Source organism: Narcine bancroftii, chromosome 4, assembly GCF_036971445.1.
Source record: "Narcine bancroftii isolate sNarBan1 chromosome 4, sNarBan1.hap1, whole genome shotgun sequence".
In the NCBI taxonomy this organism is placed as follows: Eukaryota; Metazoa; Chordata; class Chondrichthyes; order Torpediniformes; family Narcinidae; genus Narcine; species Narcine bancroftii.
In genome coordinates, this window is record NC_091472.1 from 294,113,942 (window position 1) to 294,137,618 (window position 23,677).

General features: G+C 43.0%; 2 protein-coding genes across 6 annotated transcripts in view; one reads left to right on the forward strand and one right to left on the reverse strand.

Moving 5' to 3' along the window:
- LOC138762119 (ermin-like) overlaps window positions 1-14,582 on the forward strand; it is a 47,242-nt gene extending 32,660 nt beyond the window's left edge. The window contains exons 4-5 of one of the 2 annotated variants that reach the window (XM_069935507.1): window positions 13,491-13,545; window positions 13,880-14,582. In XM_069935507.1, the coding sequence (XP_069791608.1) occupies window positions 13,491-13,512 (22 nt within the window). In that variant the 3' untranslated portion in view covers window positions 13,513-13,545; window positions 13,880-14,582. The remainder of the gene's footprint in view (window positions 1-13,490; window positions 13,546-13,879) is intronic. The other variant, XM_069935506.1, reaches the window with a different exon arrangement.
- The window catches only part of LOC138762118 (polypeptide N-acetylgalactosaminyltransferase 5), a 72,043-nt gene that overhangs the window by 18,606 nt on the left and 29,760 nt on the right, over window positions 1-23,677 (reverse strand). For all 4 annotated transcript variants that reach the window (XM_069935496.1, XM_069935498.1, XM_069935499.1 and 1 more), the window contains exons 3-6: window positions 17,670-17,789; window positions 15,576-15,711; window positions 1,023-1,142; window positions 398-515 (exon numbers count right to left, since the gene is read on the reverse strand). In XM_069935496.1, coding sequence (XP_069791597.1) covers window positions 398-515; window positions 1,023-1,142; window positions 15,576-15,711; window positions 17,670-17,789 — 494 coding nt within the window. The remainder of the gene's footprint in view (window positions 1-397; window positions 516-1,022; window positions 1,143-15,575; window positions 15,712-17,669; window positions 17,790-23,677) is intronic.

Here is a 23,677-nt window from a genome sequence, read left to right on the forward strand (position 1 = left end):
GTGTGAAATGAAGAACAAGAAAATGATCAGACATAGTCGAGTCGAAGTTCAAATAGTCACACGCAGCTTTTTAAAACCCCATGCGTTCCAAATGACATCATCGCATTGTGACGTCATGACATCACTCGGAACCTCCTGAGCTGGTTCCATTAAACCTTCTGAAGGCTGCTAAAATTTCCTGAATCTGTGAATACTAGAATTGCTCCGTATTTAAATATTTATCCTTCTCCAGTCTATGATATTTTAGGCTGAAAGCTTGTTGTATATTTAGCTAATATTCTAGTTGTCAAAATAAGAAAAGCATAATTCTTATGAAATTTTAGCAAAGTATTTTCATCTCCCCAAAGTTTTATGAGTATTTCTAGCTCCTGATTTAAAAAAAAACCTGTGAAAATACCTTAAATGACAGCTCCATGTTTTCGCCACCCCAGACTTCCAAGCCTGTATCGTAAGTACCCAGTTCATAAAAGTATTTCTTATCAATTGAAAATAATCCTCCTGCCATTATTGGACATCTAGAAAAAAAGTTATGAAGTATCAATAGAAAATGCTGAATCAGAAATCAAAGCTTAACTTTGGAAAATACACAAATAGAACATTTAAAGCAGTGTTCTAGGAAATGATTTCAATCTAACTTGGGCTATGGGATTGTTCCTAATTTATGGCTAAAATGTAATTGGAACAAAGTAATCCTGATGCAGTAAATCATTGAATTAGGTGAGAAATTGATCATGTGGGTTGGGAATAGATCTAACAACCTAGATAAACAGAGTAATAACGACTAGTACCTGTAATTGAAGGTCAAATGCACTGATAATTTTACCGTTGTGAACTATCGTTCAGCTACACAAAACAGGCCAATAAACTCATATCAGACATTCAACAAGTAAAATAGACAATATTCAAGTAAATTTTTATTTCTAAATCAGATTTGAATTTTTGCTATAAATATAGCATAAATTGTTCATATACATGCAAATGTGTATTTATTAACAATAATAATCTTTTGTAAGTCAACTCACTTTATTGGGTCCATTTCTGTTAGATTGTGTTTTTTAATAATTTCATCAGGTATCGTCTTCCATCCAAAATTCATGGGCCAGGTAAATACTCCTCGTAAAAAGCCATTCACCCCAATATAACTAAATTCAAAACAAACAGTTTCAAACAATTGCAAGTATCAATTATATAAAGCGAAGAAATTTCCAGAAAAAATATTCAATAAGCAGCAAATATTCTGAAGTTCACAAGAGGTAAGAATTTAGGAGACCATAAAAGATGGAAGGGAAAAAAAAAACTGAGGAAAGAGAAAAGAAAAATGATGGGAGGTGAGAGAATGAGAGAAAAGGTGGGACGGGGAGGGGGGGAAAGAAAGAGCAATCATGACCAGAAGAAAGACAAGCTATTTATCTATAATGCAGCAGGAGGAAAATAAATTTTTGTAGTTAAATTGCTTGGAGTTAATTACTGTTATTTTATAGTACACAAGTCAGATTAGTCTTCCTCAGGATGGAAATACAGCTAAGAGGATGAACTTCTGGTATGCCGAATACCAAAAAGTCATCAGGATTGTGTAACAGTTGATTACAAATATAAGTCATCTGTGCCTCGGGATGCAGAAGTTCAAGGTAATTTAGCTGTTAAGTGAACTTGATTACTAAATATTATGACTGCCTTTCAGTCATGATTCCTTAAATTTGATTCTTTTCTTTGGCTTGGCTTCGCGGACGAAGATTTATGGAGGGGGTAAAAAGTCCACGTCAGCTGCAGGCTCGTTTGTGGCTGACAAGTCCGATGCGGGACAGGCAGACACGGTTGCAGCGGTTGCAGGGGAAAATTGGTTGGTTGGGGTTGGGTGTTGGGTTTTTCCTCCTTTGCCTTTTGTCAGTGAGGTGGGCTCTGCGGTCTTCTTCAAAGGAGGTTGCTGCCCGCCAAACTGTGAGGCGCCAAGATGCACGGTTTGAGGCGTTATCAGCCCACTGGCGGTGGTCAATGTGGCAGGCACCAAGAGATTTCTTTAGGCAGTCCTTGTACCTTTTCTTTGGTGCACCTCTGTCACGGTGGCCAGTGGAGAGCTCGCCATATAACACGATCTTGGGAAGGCGATGGTCCTCCATTCTGGAGACGTGACCCATCCAGCGCAGCTGGATCTTCAGCAGCGTGGACTCGATGCTGTTGACCTCTGCCATCTCGAGTACTTCGACGTTAGGGATGAAAGCGCTCCAATGGATGTTGAGGATGGAGCGGAGACAACGCTGGTGGAAGCGTTTTAGGAGCCGTAGGTGGTGCCGGTAGAGGACCCATGATTCGGAGCCGAACAGGAGTGTGGGTATGACAATGGCTCTGTATATGCTTATCTTTGTGAGGTTTTTCAGTTGGTTGTTTTTCCAGACTCTTTTGTGTAGTCTTCCAAAGGCGCTATTTGCCTTGGCGAGTCTGTTGTCTATCTCATTGTCGATCCTTGCATCTGATGAAATGGTGCAGCCGAGATAGGTAAACTGGTTGACCGTTTTGAGTTTTGTGTGCCCGATGGAGATGTGGGGGGGCTGGTAGTCATGGTGGGGAGCTGGCTGATGGAGGACCTCAGTTTTCTTCAGGCTGACTTCCAGGCCAAACATTTTGGCAGTTTCCGCAAAGCAGGACGTCAAGCGCTGAAGAGCTGGCTCTGAATGGGCAACTAAAGCGGCATCGTCTGCAAAGAGTAGTTCACGGACAAGTTTCTCTTGTGTCTTGGTGTGAGCTTGCAGGCGCCTCAGATTGAAGAGACTGCCATCCGTGCGGTACCGGATTACAACATCCTCAAAAGCATACGTTAGAGCAGAGCCATGACATTATTGAGAAGCAAGGAAAACAAGATGCAGCCATGGTGGCAGGGAGAATGGGGGAGTTTTGTGCTGATTATGGACAAAAAATTGAGAGATCTAGGTTATATCCTGCCAGGTTGTCTCCTTCTTCAAGTACTTTGGCCAATGAAGAGAAAATCCCATATGAAGAAAAAAAATCTCATATGCCCAGATAATCCTAATTAATCATAAAACCATAAATGAGATCTTGTGGTGAGGTCACTATGGCTACAGCTGGGTTATAGCTCTTGGTGATAGCCCTAAGGCTGTAGCTCGAATCTGAGGAGAAGAAAGACACACACACCAGTAGAGTGTATTCGACACTGAGTTTATTCAGCGGCAGCTCTGCCTTTTATAGTCAGGTCGGCTGCATTACTTGAGAGGACCAGCTGCTGATTGGGCCCCTTGCAATCCACCGCTGGTGATTGGCCAGTTTCACCGGTCTGTCGGTGGCGTATGGAAATGGGTGTTTCAGCCCGCACGATGCTTTGCTGGTTGCAGTGTTCGACGGCCATTTCCTGTGTTGGCCCAAAGCATGGAACGTGGGCCACTACACGACCGCCCCCCAGAACCGGCAATCAGGACACTGTTTTTTAGGAGGCCGACCCCTGCGCCTTGGGGTCGGGTGAGAGATGGGCTGGCCAAACTCCAAGTTTGAACTGGTCAAGTGTGAAGTCTCTTTGCTGCCGCCAATGTTCAAAACACAGGGGGAGCCGTTGTGTTTGAGGACATGGTATGGCCCTTCGTAAGGCCGCTGTAGAGATGGCCGGTGAGCCCCGTGCTGAACAAACACATATTTACAGTCAGTAAAGCTCTTTGGGGCGTAAGTGGAGGGTTGGCTGTGTGTCTAGGTTTAGCAGGGGCCAGGGTGCTTAGGTGCTCACATTGTCAGGACAATGTGGACGCCGGGACCTCCCATAAGTACTCAGGGGCTGTCATTAATTTGCCTGATATAACTAGGGGTACGCCATAGACTAACTCAGCAGAGGATGCCTCGAGGTCTTCCTTGGGTGCGGTGCGGATGCCTAACAGGACCCAAGGGAGTTAGATTGGATAATCTGTGCCATTAAGGCTGCCTTAAGGTGTGAAGCAGTGATAAAAGTTGACCATATCTGCAAACTCTTGCAGTCCCTTCACTGTCAATGGCATGGGGAAAGAGCGAATAGCATCCACCTTAGTGGGTAACGGTCTGGCTCCACGTTGGTCAATACGATGGACCAGGAAATCAATAGTTTCTCGGCTAAACTGGCACTTGGCTGGGTTGATGGTTAAGCTGAAATTGCTCAGCATGGAGATTAATTGTTTTAAGTGGGTGGCATGCTCAGTGTGGGTATGGCTAGCGATTAAAATATCATTGAGGTAGATGAAGGCAAAATGCAGATCCCAGCCCACTGCATCCATCAGCCTCTGGAAAGTCTGAATTGTGTTTTTTTTTAATCCGAAGGGCATGTGTAAAAATTGAAACAATCCAAGATGGCAGTTTTTGGGATGTCTTTGGGGTGCACCGGGATCTGGTGATAGCCCCTGATGAGGTCCATCTTTGAGAATATCCGTGCCCCTTGCAGGTTAGTGGTGAAAAGTCTTGGATATGGGGCGTGGGATATCTGTCCGGTATGGTGTCCTTGTTAAGGTGGCAGTAGTCTCCACACGGCCTCCAAACACCCGCTGCCTTGGGGACCATGTGGAGAGGGGAGGTCCAAGGACTATCGGAGTACCGCACAATACGGAGTTCCTCCATTTTTTTGAACTCGTCCCTGTCTAGGTAGAGTTTCTCAGAGGGAGATGGCATGCCCTGGCGTGGAGGGGAAGGCTCTCTGTAACGATTTGGTGCCTCGCCCCATATTTGGGTTCTATCGAATGGAAGTGAGGTGTGGTGATGGAGGAAAATTCTGCTAGTACTTGAGCAAATTCATTGGTGGCAGTACTCACTAATTACAGGTGGGGGCTGGTGAGTTCAGTGCCCTTGAGTGAGAGTGACTGAAATATCTGGGCGTGCACCAGCCATCAGGAGAGAGTTGGCCCACAGGAAATCTGCAGCGTGTCTCCAGGCTGGTCGGGGAAATGACGCTGTATTTGTGCCCCAGTATCCATCAATAAACATTGGCCTGACAGGGAGTCTTGAATGTGTAGCAGGCTATGCAGTTGGCCGGTCATCACAGCCATTAACAATGCCTGGCCTGGGCGTTTCCCAGAATGCACAGGGGGAACGGCACTGACGGGTTCAGTGATAGAAACAGTACTGCTCACAGGTGGGACATGGCATTCAGTTGGTCAGTCGGTCATATTTCTGGCTGGGCGCTGTTGATGCGGTGCTGTCACCTTCTCGAGCGAAGTGCAGACATCTCTCTTCACCGCTCATAGCAGGTTTACTCAGGAAGCCACCTTCCTGGGGTCATTGAAGCCTTCCTCCACGATGAGCAGCCAGACATCCTCGGGCAGCCTCTCCAGGAAGATCTGCTGGAACAGCGGGCAGGATGTGTGGCCATCGTTGAGAGCGAGCATGTCGCTCATGAGGGTGGAAGGGGCCCTGTCCCCAAAACCGTCGATATGCAGCCCGCAAGTGCGGGTTAACAGCTCTTTGATGGCCACATACCTTCCTTGTTCCGGTGACTGCTGGAGGAAGTCAATGATGCGGGCTGCGGTGTCCTGATTGAGGGCGTTGACCACTTGGTAGTAGCGCATGTCGTTGGCGGAAATCCGTCGAATGGCGAACTGCACCTTGGCCTGCTGGAACCACATCCATGGTGACAACATCCAGAAGCTGAGCAGCTTCAATGCTACAGAGTTGATTGCAGGTTGCTCTTCCATCTTCGGGTTCAAAGCACCGTTTGGACCAATCAGGGTCACCACTGTAGTGAGGTTGCTATGACTATTGCTGGGTTATAGCTCTCAGTAATAGCCTTAAGGCTATAGCTTTAATACGCAGGAGAAGAAAGACACACACACACCAGATGAGTGTATTCGACACAGTTTATTCAGTGGTAGCTCTGCCTTTTATAGTGAGCTTGGCCGCGTCACCACTGGGGCATAGCTTGAGGGGCTGGTTGCCAATTGGTTACCTCGGATGCCCGGGCTCCATTTGGCGGTGATTGGCTAGTTTCACTGCTCTGCCGGCAACCTATGGAAAAGGGCATTTCAGCCCACACAATGCTTTGCCGGTCGCCGTGTTCATTTCCTGTGTCGGCTAGAGTCATGGGTCACTACAATCACATTTTTTTTCTGTATTTACTCAGGAAGCAGGCACAGTCCCTAGGGAAGTGTGGCAAATAAACAGTGAGGTCATGAAACCTATACAAATTAAGGGGGAGGAGATGCTGGCTATCTTAAAGCAAATAAGGGTGGATAAATCCCCAGGGCCTGATAAAGTATTCCCTCGGATCCTGAGTGAGGCCAGTGTAGAAACTGCAAGGGTCTAGCAGGTGTATTTAAAATGTCCTTAGCTGCAGATGAGGTGCCAGAGGATTGGAGGCTTTTCCAATGTTTAAAAAAGGCTCCAAAAATAACCCAGGAAATTATTGGTCAGTGAGCCTGACATCAGTATTAGTTAAGTTATTGTAAGGTGTTCCAAGAGATTGGATATTCAAATATTTGGATATCTTGGGGCTGATTATGGATAGTCAACATGGCTTTGTGTGTTATAGTTCATGTTTAACCAATCAATGAGGCTACTGGGAAAGTTGATGAAGAAAAGGCTATGGATGTTGTCTATGTGGACTTTAGTAAGGTCTTTGATAAGGATCCACGTGGCAAGTTAGTTGAGAAAGTTTAGCTGCTCTGTATTCATGGTGAGGTAGTAAACTGGATTTGACTTTATGGGAGAAGCCAGAAAACAGTAGGGGATGACTGCCTCTCAGACTAGAGGCCTGTAACTAGTGCTATGCCTCAAGGATCAGTGTTGTTTGTCATCTATATCAATGATCTGGATGATAATGTGGTAAATTGGATCAGCAAGTTTGCAGATGACACAAATATTGGACGTGTTGGGGACAGCGAAGAAGGTTTTCAAAGCTTGTGGAGGGATCTGGACCAGCTGGAAAAATGGGCTGCAAAATGGCAGATGGAATTTAATGTAAACAAGTGTGAGGTGTTGCAATTTGGAAGGACAAGCCAAAAAAGGACATACACGGGGACTGGGGAGTGTGGTAGAACAGAGGGATCTGGGAATACAGATACATAATTCCCTGAAAGTGCCCTCACAGGTGGATAGGGTTGTAAAGACAACTTTTGGTATATTAGCCTTCATAAATCAAAGTATTGAGTATAGGAGTTGGGATGTTATGGTAAATTTGTTTAAGACATTGGTGAGGCCAAATTTGGAGTATTGTGTGCAGGTTTAGTTACCTAACTAGAGGAAAGATATCAATAAGATTGAAAGAGTGCAGGGATGTTGCCAGGACTTGAGGAACTGAATAACAGGGAATGGTTATACATGTTAGGACTTTATTCTCCGAAACATAGAAGAATGAGCGGAGATTTGATAGAAGTATTCAAAATTATGATGGGTATAGATCGAGTAAATGAAAGTAGTCTTTTTACACTGAGGTTAGGTGGGATACAAACCAGAGGACATTAGTTAAGGATAAAAAGGGAGATGATGAGGGGAACATTAAGGGAATTTCTTCAGAGTGGTGAAATGAGCTGCTATCTGAAGTGGAGAATGCGGACTCAATTTTAACATTTAAGAAAAATTTGAACAGTTACGTGGATGGGAGGAGTATGGAGGGATATGGACTGGGTGCAGGTCAGTGGCACAGGGCAGAATAATAGTTTGGTACAGACTGAACAGATTTAAAATATGTGAATACTCTGAGTTTTAAAATGTCACACAAAGTTTGGCAACTTTAGATTTACACAAAGAGGGAAGAGAGATGGAGAGAGAGTGAATGAAAAAGGATATTAAAAGACTTTGGATGGTTATCATCTCTGCAGGCAAGAAATTTGGACCAATCCTAATTAAGTACCAGGACACAGGGCAAAAGATATTATTAAATGTGAAATAAAGTTGCAGGTCATGATGTTTTAAGGACAAAAGGGTTAAACCAGAAAGTCTGCAGACACTGTGATTGCAGTTCAATACACAAAAGTGCTGGAGAAACACAGTGTCCTTTACATAGCAAAGGTAAAAATACATAGCCGATATTTCCAGCTTGAGGCCTTTATCAAGTGATGCCGCTTTAGTTGCCCATTCAGAGCCAGCTCTTCAGCGCTTGACGTCCTGCTTTGCGGAAACTGCCAAAATGTTTGGCCTGGAAGTCAGCCTGAAGAAAACTGAGGTCCTCCATCAGCCAGCTCCCCACCATGACTACCAGCCCCCCCACATCTCCATCGGGCACACAAAACTCAAAACGGTCAACCAGTTTACCTATCTCGGCTGCACCATTTCATCAGATGCAAGGATCGACAATGAGATAGACAACAGACTCGCCAAGGCAAATAGCGCCTTTGGAAGACTACACAAAAGAGTCTGGAAAAACAACCAACTGAAAAACCTCACAAAGATAAGCGTATACAGAGCCGTTGTCATACCCACACTCCTGTTCGGCTCCGAATCATGGGTCCTCTACCGGCACCACCTACGGCTCCTAGAACGCTTCCACCAGCGTTGTCTCCGCTCCATCCTCAACATCCATTGGAGCGCTCACACCCCTAACGTCGAGGTACTCGAGATGGCAGAGGTCGACAGCATCGAGTCCACGCTGCTGAAGATCCAGCTGCGCTGGATGGGTCACGTCTCCAGAATGGAGGACCATCGCCTTCCCAAGATCGTATTATATGGCGAGCTCTCCACTGGCCACCGTGACAGAGGTGCACCAAAGAAAAGGTACAAGGACTGCCTAAAGAAATCTCTTGGTGCCTGCCACATTGACCACCGCCAGTGGGCTGATAACGCCTCAAACCGTGCATCTTGGCGCCTCACAGTTTGGCGGGCAGCAGCCTCCTTTGAAGAAGACCGCAGAGCCCACCTCACTGACAAAAGGCAAAGGAGGAAAAACCCAACACCCAACCCCAACCAACCAATTTTCCCTTGCAACCGCTGCAATCGTGTCTGCCTGTCCCGCATCGGACTGGTCAGCCACAAACGAGCCTGCAGCTGACGTGGACTTTTTACCCCCTCCATAAATCTTCGTCCGCGAAGCCAAGCCAAAGAAACTTCAAAGAACACTGTTAGACCTGTTGAGTTTCTCCAGCATTGTGTTTTTACTTCAATCATGTTGACTACACAGATTTCTGTGTTTTACTTAAAACAAACCCAGAATTTTGTTTAACCTAGAATTTTGTTTTCCCCGTTTTAAGTGTACGTTCTTTTGTTTTTCTTATCTCCCCCCCACCCTTGGTTTGAAACTTCTAATTTAATATAAAACAATTATAATCTGAAACATTATGAGAAGACACATGAATTGAAATTCCATATATTAAAAATGGCAAAAATTTCCCACAATATGAAATTTCCATTGACTAAAAATGGGCAATTAGTGAATTATTTTAAATGGTATTTTGGGAAATAATGCATAATTTGGTGTAATTACAAATATTATTTTCTTCAGTGGTCTTAAATTAACAATGAACTGCCAATTATAGTTTCAAATGTTATTTTCAATTTCGGACTCAAAGTATTCTTTGGGTGAGTGGTAAAAGTAAAAAAACACAATGTGAAAGAATATTGTATCGTATTCATATTCACAATCCATTTATTGAAGTGCTTCTACAGTGGTCGCAGTTGCAAAGAAATTAAATGACAACTGTTGTTTAATTTTTTTTGATGGTGATTAATTGAACTCCTGGACTCTTATGTAGAGTGAGAATATACACTGTTCTTTATAAACAAAAAATAATGGCTTTTGAACTGTAAGAAGTTCAATGAGAGATCCAGAAGCTGTAAGAATTTAAGTACTGGTCTGAAAACATCATATGTAGCCAGTATCTTCATACCTTGGGTGTAGTCAGTTTCTCAAAAACTGTTCCCCTAAAATGTTGAAACCAAGCTTGAGCTTTCTCCAAGAGAAAATAATTAACTGTATATTTTAGACATTTCAACAAAATCAAACCATGGCTGTTGGTGAATTAATACATGGATAATTTAGTGCAAATTTTAGAAAACTTATGGAGTAGCTTCTCTGATTATGATTGAAAATATTCGAAGTGTGGCCAAAGTGGAAGCCACATGCCACTTCCCCAGGCTGGCCATGGAATTTGTGGGTATCGTCAATTTTTACAATCACTTTCATTCCAGCTGCTGCTAAGATCATGTGGCTGCTTTTCGCCATGATGGCTGTGATGAAGAAAGACCTAGTATGGGACGACGAGGCCTTCCAACAAACCAAACACACTCTGGCCAATGCCACGTTACTTGTACACCCGAGGACGGACATTCCCACCACCCTCACAATCAATGCATCTGCTACTGCCCTCGGTGGGGTACTCGAGCAGCTAGTAGACAGGCATTGGAAAACTCTAGCTTTCCTCAGCTGCCATTTGAGACCACTGAAACTCAAATATAGCATTTTTGACAGAGAACTGCTAGCACTTTACCTCATGGTGTACCAATGAGGGGAGGCCATTCATGGTATTCACTGAACACAAACCCTTAATGTTCACCTTTTCAAAGGTTTCAAACCCCTGGTCAGCAGTGCTACGACTTACATCTTTGAATTCACCACAGACATCCGACACCTGTCCAGCAGAGAAAACATCGTGGCGGATGCCCTATCCAGGTCCACAGTTCAAATGTTAGCACCAGGCCTAGACTACCCAGAACTTGCACAAGCACAGGAAGCGGATGCCAAGACTTGCACTCTGCGCACCATTGTCACTGGCTTGCAACTACGGGATGTCCAACTGGTGCAGAATGGAAAGATAGTACTCTGCGAAGTGTGGGGGTGGGCAATCCCCCACCTGGTGATCCCTGCTCTATGGAGGCGCAGGGTTTTTAACTCAATTCATGGCCTTTCCCATCCCTCCATCAAGACAACAGTATGCATAGTTGGTGCTCGTTTCATCTGGCACAGCCTGTGCAAGCAGGTCAGTGAGTGGGCACGAAAATGTGCGCACTGCCAGACCGCCAAAATCAACAAGTAAAAAAAGGCTCCCATTCAGCTGTTCAAGACATTGAGTTGCAGGTTCGAACATATAAATGTTGACATCATGGGGCCCCTTCCAGTCTCCTGGAGTTATCACTACCTCCTCATCATTGTCAACTGCTTCACAAGATGGCTGGAAATAGCTCCCATCAGTGAGACCACAGAAGACGCCTGTGCTAGACCACTGCTCTCCGTATGAATATCCCACTTTGGAATCTCCACACATTAGACCGAAGTACACAGTTCAATTCCGCCCTATTGTCAGAGTTGGCTTGCCCACTCGGCACTAAACTGCACACACGACGGCCTACCACCCACAATCCAATGGCCTAGTCGAACGTTTTCACAGGAACCTCAAATTGGCTCTTATGACCCAGTTGACAGGCCCCGGACGAACTACCCTGGGTCCTCCTCAGGATCTGCATGGCCACAAAGGAGGACCTCCAGGTATCATCAGTCGAGATGGTGCATGGGTTCCCCCCACCCCCACACTTCCAGGCAAATTCCTGCCACCAACAAGCGACCAGGAGCCAGAAAGCACCTCGCACCACCCCCACGTGTCCACCACAGTCAGAGCGCCTCCTCCGTACCCAACGACTTAAAAAATTCTGAACGTGTTCATCTGCAGGGGTGCCTACAACCCTCCCACCCCTACAATGACCTTATGAGGGCCATTACAGGCTAATCTGCAACAATGGCTCTACATTCACTTTGGACATCGGAGGTAGAGAAAAACATTTCACCACTGATCATTTGAAACTGGCCCAAGTGCAGGGGCAAACCCCCCCCAAATTAAAGGCCCCTCTATGTATGTACACTGACACTGGGGGGGGTGGGAGGGGAGTTGTGTGGTGGTGCACATAATTGATAGACAGGCGAACCGGCTCCGTGTCACACACTTGTCAGTGGAGCAGCCACATCAAGCATGGCTCCACGTGTTTGTCCCCTCTGGTGGAGGCTCTGGGCCCGTATACGAACAGACTGCGTGATGGCATCACAAGAACGCAGCTTCTGGCGTAAGGCCGGGACCTTAAGTGACCTTGAAGCATAGTGCACGAAAGGAAAATAAACGTTTGAGTGAAGACGAGCCCGCCGACTGCTGGTCTCTTTTGTTCACTTTGCTCGCGCCCCGTTACAAAAGTACTATTTCATTTTATTCTGAAGCTCCTAAAAAGGTTATTGGCTTATACAGTATTTCCATGACACCTTTAAAATTTGTAGTTGCTAGCAGTTACCTCTGACAATTTAAATCTGAAAATACCTTCATGTGTCTCATTTCACCATTTAAAAGCACGCTACTGAAGAAACACACAAAGTTCAGCATGTACAGAGCCGTTGTCATACCCACGCTCCTGTTCAGCTCCGAATCATGGGTCCTCTACCGGCATCACCTACGGCTCCTAGAACGCTTCCATCAGCGCTGTCTCTGCTCCATCCTCAACATTCATTGGAATGACTTCATCACCAACATCAAAGTACTCGAGCTGGCAGAGTCCGCAAGCATCGAATCCACGCTGCTGAAGACCCAACTGTGCTGGGTGGGTCACGTCTCCAGAATGGAGGACCATCGCCTTCCCAAGATCGTGTTATATGGCGAGCTCTCCACTGGCCACCGAGACAGAGGTGCACCAAAGAAGAGGTACAAGGACTGCTTAAAGAAATCTCTTGGTGCCTGCCCCATTGACCACCGCCAGTGGGCTGATCTCGCCTCCAACCGTGCATCTTGGCGCCTCACAGTTCGGCGGGCAGCAACCTCCTTTGAAGAAGACCGCAGAGCCCACCTCACTGACAAAAGACAAAGGAGGAAAAACCCAGCACCCAACCCCAACCCACCAATTTTCCGTTGCAACCGTCCCTGCCTGTCCCGCATCGGACTTGTCAGTCACCAACGAGCCTGCAGCAGACGTGGACATACCCCTCCATAAATCTTCGTCCGCGAAGCCAAGCCAAAGAAAGAACTGCTGGTCTGAATTAAATAATTAATCTTTGATATGTTGTAACACCACAGAATTAACTTTAAAAAAAAATCAAGAATTGATTATTAGCTTAGACTACGCCTTGTGTGTTTTGTCCCAGAAAATGTCTTTGAAGGTGTTAAGTACAATCTCTAACTGGCAAAGCCTTAAGTTCAAATTTATTACTCTATTTATCTGATGTTTTTAGACCAGAACTTAAATTCTTAAGGCTCCTAGATTCTCATCGTACTTCTTGCAGTTCAAAAGCCATTATTTAATACCTACGTAAGAGTCCAGGATGACAATTAATCACCATCAGAAAAAATATTCAAAATTAAGTAAGACGTACAAAACAGCTGTCATTGAAAAGGGTTAATTTCTTTACAACTGTGACCACAGCGGAAGCATTTCAATAAATGGATTGTGAATGCGTTTTTGAATTTTACCACTCACCTAAAGTATACTTCTGGAATCCTCCCAAATTGAAAAGAACATTTGCAATTTGTAATGGGGTATAAACATTTATGAAAAAACACTGAATGATTTTTTTATGTGTCTACTTTTGCAATGAGAGTTTTTAATTTTCTTTGTTTGCTTACGTTACTTTATTATAGAAACTATCACATGATGCAGTAGTGACCAAACCTCGATAATACTAACTGAAGAGTGGTGAGTGACAGGGCATTTGATGGGATAATAGCTGTACAAATTCAGTGAATGTCTTGAAGCAACCAACAATGCAGATGGCAACTGATTCACCTAGATAATCAATAAACATTTATTAAAGCTAACCAACCATCATGGCAGTGCAGTATGATAGAAAATTAGGAATCTGAATGAAAATTTCAAAATAAATTGTGGCTATTGGAAATCTGAAATAAATCCAGAAAGTTATGCAAGCGCTCAGAAGATTGATTGGAAATTGTGAAAAGAAAAAGAGTGTTAAAGTGTCAGATCAAAGACCACTCAAACTGAAAAATTAATTTTGTTTTTCTCTCCACAGAAATCTAACTTGGGTCCATTTGAACAAATATGAATGACATGATAGATTAGGAAGCAAGGAGGGATTTTTAGCTGTATCCCAATGGCTGGTCCGAGTAGAAGAATAAACCAAGCAAGAAGGATGTGTAATGGAAGATTTAAACCGTGTTTTTTTTACTTTTGCACCCTTTGCTTCTGCAAGGCTGAGAACCTGCGTGTTTTAGAATCAGCAGACATAAGCTAAATTCCACCGATGGGCCAGAGATGCTGTTATCTGACGAAAGGACATCTGTGTACCAAGAACATTTAATCTTCCTGCTTGTTTTGGTCACAGACTGTCAGAGGCCTAGCCTTAATGCAAAATAAACCATTGTATTCAAAGTGATAAGCTGAAAATTACGTTATTCGATAGCAGCCTAGGCATGCTAGCTTGCTCGCTTATCTTTCTTATTGTGCTGGGAATAGGTGCTTGGGTAAGCAGTTTTTGGGTAATATATGCCATGGTCCCGCTGCTGAAGTTTGAGACTCTCCGAGGGGGTGGCAACATCTCTCAGCAAGAAGAAGAACTTCTAGAGTCCAGGCAACGTCCCGGTCGGGGGAGGTGGAGAAGCTGCTACCGGCGCCCCGACACCTACTACAAGTGTGCAGTCGTTGCCTCGCTTCGGCAGTTGGGACCAGTCCAGGCATTGATAAGTATAATTGGGAAGGGCTTGCATATTGTAGTTTGATATCAGCTTTAGAATTTGTAATAAAGATTTGTATAAACTGAAGTGCTCTCAGCATGTGTGTCTGTTTTCTTTCATTAGCTCAAACACTGTGACCAATCTAAAATGAACAAAGTGAGAGGTACAAGTTTACCCAGGACAAGATGTAGCATGAATGTGATGGACTGATCTACCACTTGATGTATACAAAGTCATATTTTGTTTTAATTGAAATGAGGAGAGAGTGAAATGTACCACAGAAATTTCAGGTGCAGCTCCAATTCAGGTTTATTGATATTTTCAATGCACTCTGTCTTTGGCCACCACCTCTTTAATTTGTTTCAGCTACAAACTGTGGAATGCTACTTAATTCTAATCACTTCTCTCATTTTCTCTATCATAAAGGTTGCCTTTTATTCTAATATCTCATGATCTCCCTGAATGAAACTGTATTTGGTTATTTTTCTGTCTAGTGCCTTGGGACATTATTGTGTTTAAAGCATGAGATGAAAGAAGCATATCCTCAAGCATATATTTCAAACATTATCATCAATTTTAGTTTTTATCATTGTAAAAACTGAAAATACTAAGAATATATCTGGCAATTAATCTTCAGCAAAAAAACTCAATAAAGTTATGAACATCATTAAATGTATTAAATTACATCATTTTATGTTTTATGTTTAATTTGGGATGGAATCTGGCCATACATGTCAATTAAGATTAAAACGGAGGTTTCGTAAAAACTAAGGATAAGGAAGTCAGAGCACAAATTGAATATAATTCACATGTGGACTACATGATTAACAGGTATAACGTAAGGTCGTTTCACTTGTAAAAATATCCAATGTTGCAGCTAATTCTAAATTTAATTTTAAAAATATTCATGGCAGCTGATTGGGAGAATGCCTGGGGAAATTCCCAGAGCCATATTCTAATACTGATTATACTAACTTTAGATTACTGAATCAAGCCAAAGTTAATGTACTGTAAATTATGATTATGTGAATTTACCTCATATCCTCATCACTGATAACTTCTATCACTGGACAAGCTACTTTTGTTCGCTTTAAATGGATCCTTTCCAAGAGTGGCTCCAGCCAACCAACATTGCATTCAACGTGAGAATCCAAAAATGTTAGAACGTCCCCTAAAAATGAGAAAAAAATTAGTTTTACATTCGAATGGTGCCTAATTTCAGCCAATGTGCAGGCAATTAATTGTATAAAGGTGATCTCGTTCTTTTATTGTTGCCCCACCTCAAGTAGAGCAGAAACATCCTATTCACACATAAATTGGCCTTAGAAAATGGTTCTGATGAAAAAATGGTGGTGGAATGGCCATTTCCTGATGATATCATTAAATGCAAAAATTTTAAATGTATGTTAGTAATTCAAAAACAACTGATATAGAAAGTTTTAACCCAATTACTGTTGGACTTGCCGTCCTTTTCTAAGTTTTCTGTTTCTACTGTATACTTATTTTATGCAAATTTAGAAAAAACTAAACATCTTCTTTACAAAATTATTAAAGCTATGCCTATACTTTAAGCTTATGTTTACTGTGCAAACTAGGATGAACGAGGTAAACTGCAAATTTAGAGAGATATTCTGTGGATATACATACTAGTTTGTCATTATTAGGAGTCCACCTGCATCTTCATTAGGCTTAGTTGGCAATTTTTTTTAACATCACTGTAGAAGTTGATTCTGGGCTTTGAAACATACCGTCCGGTTACACTCAATTCATCTTCAATCTCATACATTTTGGAGGGTGAGAGGAAACCAGATCACCTGGGGAAAACCCAAGCAGGTCATGAAGGGAACGTACAAACTCTCTGTAGACATTACTGAACTCAAACCTGGGTCATTGGCCTTATAATAGCATTGCACTAACTATGCCAAATTTTTGCTCACAAGACAACACAATCCTCTTTTGGCACAGTCTTGTGCAAATGGTAAGGTAATTGAGAGTGTTAAAGGGTGTGGATGGGAAAGGACTAGAACCATTTCTTGTTGCTAAAGCTAGCAATGTTTCTAACATTCAGAAGGGTTCAAATATGTTGCAAATATTTCACTTCAAAAGTATTATCATTGTCCATTATCAGAATTCCCTATTGACTGAAAACAATTGATCATAATTTTGTGGAAAGTGATACCTGGTACAAGTTGTTCAAGTGGATTCTTCATAAATGTTGTTGGGAATTAATCTTTTTGTCTTTATTGTTCTATGATGAAATCCATCTATCAGAGGACAAGGAACCTCGAAGAAATGTTACTAAGTGAAGTGATTTCTGCATTCATGCATCAGCAAGCAAAAATCTCAAACCCGATTGCACTTTGGTAAAGGGAGACAAGGAGATGGCAAAGGAATTGAAGAGGATGGCATGATCACCAGGTGAATGATCTAAGTGTAGATAAGTCTCCTGGAGCAGATGGAATGCATCCTCAGGTTCTGATAGAAGTAGCTTTATAGATTGTGGAGGCATTGGTAATGATCTTCCAAGAATCAATAGATTCTGGCATGATTCCAGAGGGCTGAATAATTGCAAAAAATTGCGGAAAATAAATTATAATCTGTTATCCTAACATCGGTTGTTGTTAAGTTGTTGGAGTCAAGTGTCCAACCTGGAGGTGCTCAATGAGATAGACCAAAATCAGCATAGATTCCTTAAGGGAAAATCTTGCCTGATAAACCTGTGCAATTTTTTGAGGAAACCACAAGCAGACTAGACCAGCCAAATTGCTTTTGTGGTTAAGTTTGCAGATGATATATTGATATGTATCTGAATATCAAAGGTTACAGGAAGAAGGCAGGGAAGTGGGCTGAGTGGAAAAATAGATGAGTTCATGATGGAATGTCCTGCTTCTGCTCCTATATCTTATTGTCTATTGTCTTTTACAGGCAAATTGCTTTGATTATGTACAAATCTGCAGGCATTTCTCAGAAAAAAAAAATTGATTCAATTAATTGAATCCATCAAAGAGGAGAAAAAAAGACTGTTGCAAACTGCCTTTATTCTTACGTGGAATTCAGCTCTAGTTTCACACAGAAGAGCAAGTATACAAATGAAATAGATTAGGTAAGGGAAGAGCCATCACATCATACCTGTTGCATTTGCTGCCCCCACAAGTCTAGCTCGGATTAAACCATGGCGCTCCTGTAGATGAATAACATGAACTTTTGGGAACTGCGACATATATTTGTCTAAATTTTCTTTCAGATATTCTATATAGCAAAAAGAAAAGTAGAATTTGTTAACTTGATTTTTCCAATAAATAATTATCTTTACATCAAATAGATATTAAACAATTAAGCCTTGGATTACACTTAATACATGTTATCTTACTTCAAAAGGTGACACATAATCAAGGTTTGAACCAGTCAGTAAAAAGATAGAAACTAATTATATTACTACATCTTCTTCATTAACGGCCAATGCAGGCAGGGGAGTGGCAGTTCATTACACTGCATATATACAGAACAGTACGATACTATTGTAATGGATCTTAAATCTTTCACACACAACCTCTAACCATTCCAAATATTTAGTAGAGATTTCTGGGTATTCCTTAGAATAATGCAAAAATGGAACCTTCATAGATAACTGACAAAATGTTCCCAGGAAAAATTCTAAGTTTTGCACAAATGCAATCAAATTTTTTTTAATAACATGAAATAGAAGCAGGAGTAACCCATACAGTCTTTCAACTACTCCTTTATTCATTGGAATCATGGCTGATATTCTTCAAGGGGTTCAACTCCACATTCTTGCTTACTCCCCATAACCCTTGATTTCCCTGCAGTTCAAAAATCTGCTCTTCAGTCACCATAGCTCTTCGGTGTTATCCTTCTCCTATAAGCTCATTGAAAATGTGATATCCACTGTCCTGTTCCTAAAATATGACAGTAGTACAGAAGAAAGGCAAATGCACTCAATTTTATTGCCATCAGCCATGCCACAATCACAAATTGGTATATACTGTAAATGATAGTTTTATTTAAAATATTATGCACTAAATGTACACATTCTTGTATTGTATCCAAGATTAACAACAGAATTTTTCTGAAGGCCGAATATTTTTAAATTCTGAGATACAGCATGGCCCACAAGCCCATGTCACCCAAATACACCAATAAAACTTACAAACTTCGAATGTTTTTGGAGGGGGTGTTGGAAACCAGAGCACCCAAAGGAAACCCATGCAAGTCACTGGGAGAACATACAAACTTCTTACAGACAGCATTGGATTTGAACCCGGGTTGCTGGCGCAGCCGGCATGTTGCGTTAACCGCTACGCTAATTGTGCTGACCTACAGTCAATGTGAATTAATGATGTTAAATGGCATGAACAAATATTGTTGCATCCAAATTGAGGAGCTACAATGGTTTAGAGTCCTCTACACATGCTGTTCTCACACTCCCATCAATGTTTATGAACCATTGGATTTCTGATCTATATTTCCAGTGCTTCAGGATGCTATTGCCATCCAAAATACTGACCTGCATGGTTTTATATCATTATCAAGAGGGAAAGCATAAGATGTACAGGGGCATCTGCTGTCCCCGACCTTCCACCTGGTGTTGGCGGACTACGAAGATCGTATCAACTGTTGATCTCTTTGCCCTGATGCCGTACTGAGATTTGGGGGAGATGCGATCAGTGAGGGTTTGCAGTCAGGTTGAGGCAAAGATGATGCAGTTTGAATTCTCTTTCCAGCATCTTGTAGAAGAGTCCAATTCTTATGCACCAAGCATTACACTGCTCCAAAATGGTCTTATTATTCACCATGGCAAACTCTGTGCTCAGCTGAAAAATAGTATTAATAAGAGACATTGATGGTGCTCACCGACCAATTTCATTGTTGCTTTGCCTCTTCCAGTCTTTTTAATAATAAACTGGATAGATACATGAATGGGAGAGGTCTAGAGGATTATGGAATGGATGCAGGTCAGTGGGACTAGCTGAATGATGATTCAGTACGGACTAGAAGGGCTGAATGGCCTGTTTTCTGTGCTTTAGTGTTCTCAGGTGGACTTTGATGATGAGGTCAAGAGGGGGTCATGTTGTCTGGGCGGCGCAAGCCCTCCTTACACTTTGCCCTGGCATGCGCCCTGGAGAGGTCACTCTAGTCTCACCATGCAGTGAGAGTGCAAAATGAAAGACAGCTCTTACAGGTTCTAAGTCCTGTCTCAACTGGCATAGAGTTGGACACCATGGGTTGTCTTCATCGGGTGGAGGGGCCATCGCGACCCACCTTAAGCCGAGCTGCCCTTGGCCAATAAGGTGGTGACCTGCCATGATCTGCCTATTTCAGTGGGTGTCTGAAGCTGAGAGTCTCAGCGCGTGACAAGCAGATTGCCAACCTTAAACCAGACAAACAACAAAAGAAAACAAATTGCAAGCTGGAACATGAGAACTATGCGTCCAGGATTGACGGATGACCTCGAAGCAATCAATGATGTCCGTAAAACAGTGGTTATTGACTTTAAGCTGCACAGACTAAAAGTGGACATAGCAGACTTGCAGGAGACCAGACTCCCTGACAGCAGTACCCTAAAGGAGGAACACTATGCCTTATTTTGAAAGGGAAAGAGCACAGAGGAGTCCAGAGAGCACAGTGTTGGTTTCATCGTAAGGAACTCACTAGTCTGTATGGTTGAGCCTCCAGCAAATGGAACAGAGCGAATCACCAGTCTGCGTCTCTCCACCACACAGGGACCTGTGAACGTCATCTGTGTTTATGCCTCCACACTGTGCTCAGCAGCTGAAACCAAGCACTAGTTCTACGAGTCACTTGGTGTCAAGGTCAGTAGCATTCCCAAGTCAGAGCATGTTATCCTCTTGGGTGACCTGAATACAAGAGTCAGTGCAGAGCAGGAATCTTGGCCATCTGTTCTTGGACATCATGGAATGGGGAAGATGAATGGAAATGGACAGAGATTCCAGGAGTTTTACTACTACCACAACATGTATGTCATCAACATCTTCTTCCAGAACAAGGCATGCCACAAAGCTTCATATAGACACCCCAGGTCAAACCACTGGCACCAGCTGGACCTGGTCATCATCAGACGCGATTCACTGAACAGGATTGCCAGCACCAGAGCATGCTACAGTGCTGACTGCCACGTGAATCACTTCTTCATCATCTTCAGGGTGAAGTTCAAGCCAAAGAAACTCTACCGTACCAAACAGAAGGGCCAGCTGAAAATCATCAAATGGTATCCAGAGAAAAATCTAGAGTTTATTGAGCTACTTAACCAAACTCTTCCCAGGGACAGAGATCAGAGTGCAAAGGCAACCTGGGCCTCCCTTTGTAGTAACAACATATGGTAAAAAAGAGTGGAAGAACACTGATTGGTTTGAGGTAAACATCACCGAATTGCAGCTAGTAAATGAAGCGAAATGGACCGTGCTGACCAACTACAAGTGTGATCACAGCCAGAAGAATTTGCAGGCATTAAGAGCTGGTTGCAACAAGGTCCAGTAAATCACGTGTTGCTATGCCATCAACTACTAGCTACAGCTGTGTTCAATGAATCAGAGCACCTCTGACACTGGATACACCAGAGGCAAGTACAAGGGCATCAAGTGAACCACTGGAATACCAGCGAAGAAGTCAGCCCCACTGAAGACCAAGACAGAACAAATCATCATTGATCAGGAAAAGCAGATGGGGGGATGGGTTGAACACTACCTGGAAATCTACTTCAGAGAAAAATTGATCAGTGAGCACCATCAATGTCTTTTATTAATACTATTTTTCAGCTGAGCTCAGAGTTTACCATGGTGAATAATAAGACCATTTTGGAGCAGTGTAATGTTTGGTGCATAAGAATTGGACTCTTCTACAAGTTGCTGGAAAGAGAATTCCAACTGCATCATCTTTGCCTCAACCCGACTGCAAACCCTCGCTGATTGCATCTCCCCCAAATCTCAGTATGGCTTCAGAGCAAAGAGATCAACAATTGACACGATCTTCATAGTCCGCCAACACCAGGTGGAATGTCGGGGACAGCAGATGCCCCTGTACATCACCTTCATAGACATCACCAAGGATTTTGACCTCGTGCGCAGGCATGGACTATTCCAGCTGTTGGGGAAGATTGGCTGCTCTCTAAAGCTGTTCAGTATTATTACTTCCTTCCATGATAACCTGGCCCATTAGAAAGCAAAGAGCAAGACATGGCGGGCTCTCATCAGAAAGCACTACCCTCCCACACAGAAGGGCAGCTACAGGGGTTGATCGGAAACTTTGCCAAGACCTGCCAGGAGTTCGGGCTGACGATCAGCATCAAAAAGACCAACGTGATGGGACAAAATGTTGCGATCCCACCAACAATCTGCATTAGAGATGAAGAGCTTGACATCACTGACAGCTTCACATACCTGGACTCCACCATCACCAGCAACTTTCTCATTTGATGCTGAAATCAACAAGGCTGCCACTGTGATGTCCAAACTAAGCAAAAGAGCGTGGAACAACGAACAACTTACAGTCAACACTAAGCTCAAGGTGTATCAGGCATGGGTCCTCAGCAGGCTGCTTTATGCTAGCAAATTATGGACAATGTATGCCAGGCAGGAGAAGCGGTTTGAGAGCTTCCATCACCCATGCCTTTGACACATCCTGTAAAATGTCCTGGCAAGACAGACTCACCAACAGAGAATTTCTGGATAAAGCTGGTTCTCTCAGCATGCACCTCCTGCTGTGTCAGAGACGAATTTGGTGACTTAGCCATGTACACCACATGGAGGATAGCTGCATCCCAAAATATCTGCTGTACACTTGTCTGGCTGAAGGATCTTGACCCACCAGCCAGCCACAGCTGTGGTCCAATGATGTCTGCAAGTATGATCTGAAACTTGCTCACGTTGATGTGGTCAACTGGGAGCCCCTTTCTGATGACCGTGGCCACTGGAGAAGTGCTGTCAGAAAGAGTGTGAAGAGCGATGAGGAAAAGTGGACATGCCAGCTAGAGGACATGGAGGAAGCAGAGACAATGGAGCCAGTCAACAACAGCCCATTGTTCCAACTTTATCTGCAGCAAGTGTGGCAGAGACTGTCAAGCCAGAGGGGAGCTTATGAGCCATTCAGGACGCTGCTCTGAAACCTACTGACTATCCATGGCATTACCATGTCTTCCAAGACAAAAGGATGCCTACTATTCTATATTTCTAATGGTGCCAAGACATGAAAAAGACTATCTTTCATTGACATGATTATCTTTTCTAGAGGAAGTTCAAAGAGTCAGAAATGCATGCTAGTCTTTCTGAACTGGAACAAATATCACAGATTGTTAACAGACAATTAATAAATATATCACTAGACTTAAAAGATCTCACCACAAAAAAAATGGTAAGAATGTCATATTATGGTATTTTACCAATGATTACATTGTCTCTTGAGGAACTCTAAAGAAAATATAAATGGCATTAAGCTCATCTGCCCTTTAAAACTGTTCCATCATTAAATAAGATAATGGCTTATCTTTTACCACTGCACCACTTTCCTCATTTCCTTAGTAACCAAAGAACTATCAATTTCTGATGAATCAACTCAGTGACTGAGCCTTCATGACACACTTACCTTAAGAATTTCATTGACTAACTATGCTCCAGATGAAAAGATTTCTTCTCAACTCTGTTCATAATAGCTGAATCTGTTTTTTCATACCATGAACTTTGGTTCCAGATATGTCAAATAGAGAAAATATCATCCCTGCATCGAACCTACACACATCATTGAGATCGCCTCTTATTCTCAACTCAAGATAGCATAAGCTCTGTCTGCATAATCTCTCTTCACAGGTCAGACCCCAACCCACCGGCCCAATTTCAGGAATCTATCCAATGAACCAGCATTGCATTCCCTCCATCACTAGCACATTCTTCCTCATGCAAGGAATTATATACTTTTCCAGATTTCAGAAGGCTGAACATATTGCAGTAAAAGGTCTTTACTCTTGTAGTCAAATCCCCTTACAATTAAGGCCCACGTGCTATTAAGTAATTGGAATACTAAAAATTTAAAACAAAAAAAAAGTTGGAAAACACTGCAAGTCAAGCAGCATCTGTGGGGAAGAGGGTGGGGAGAAATAGAATCATCAA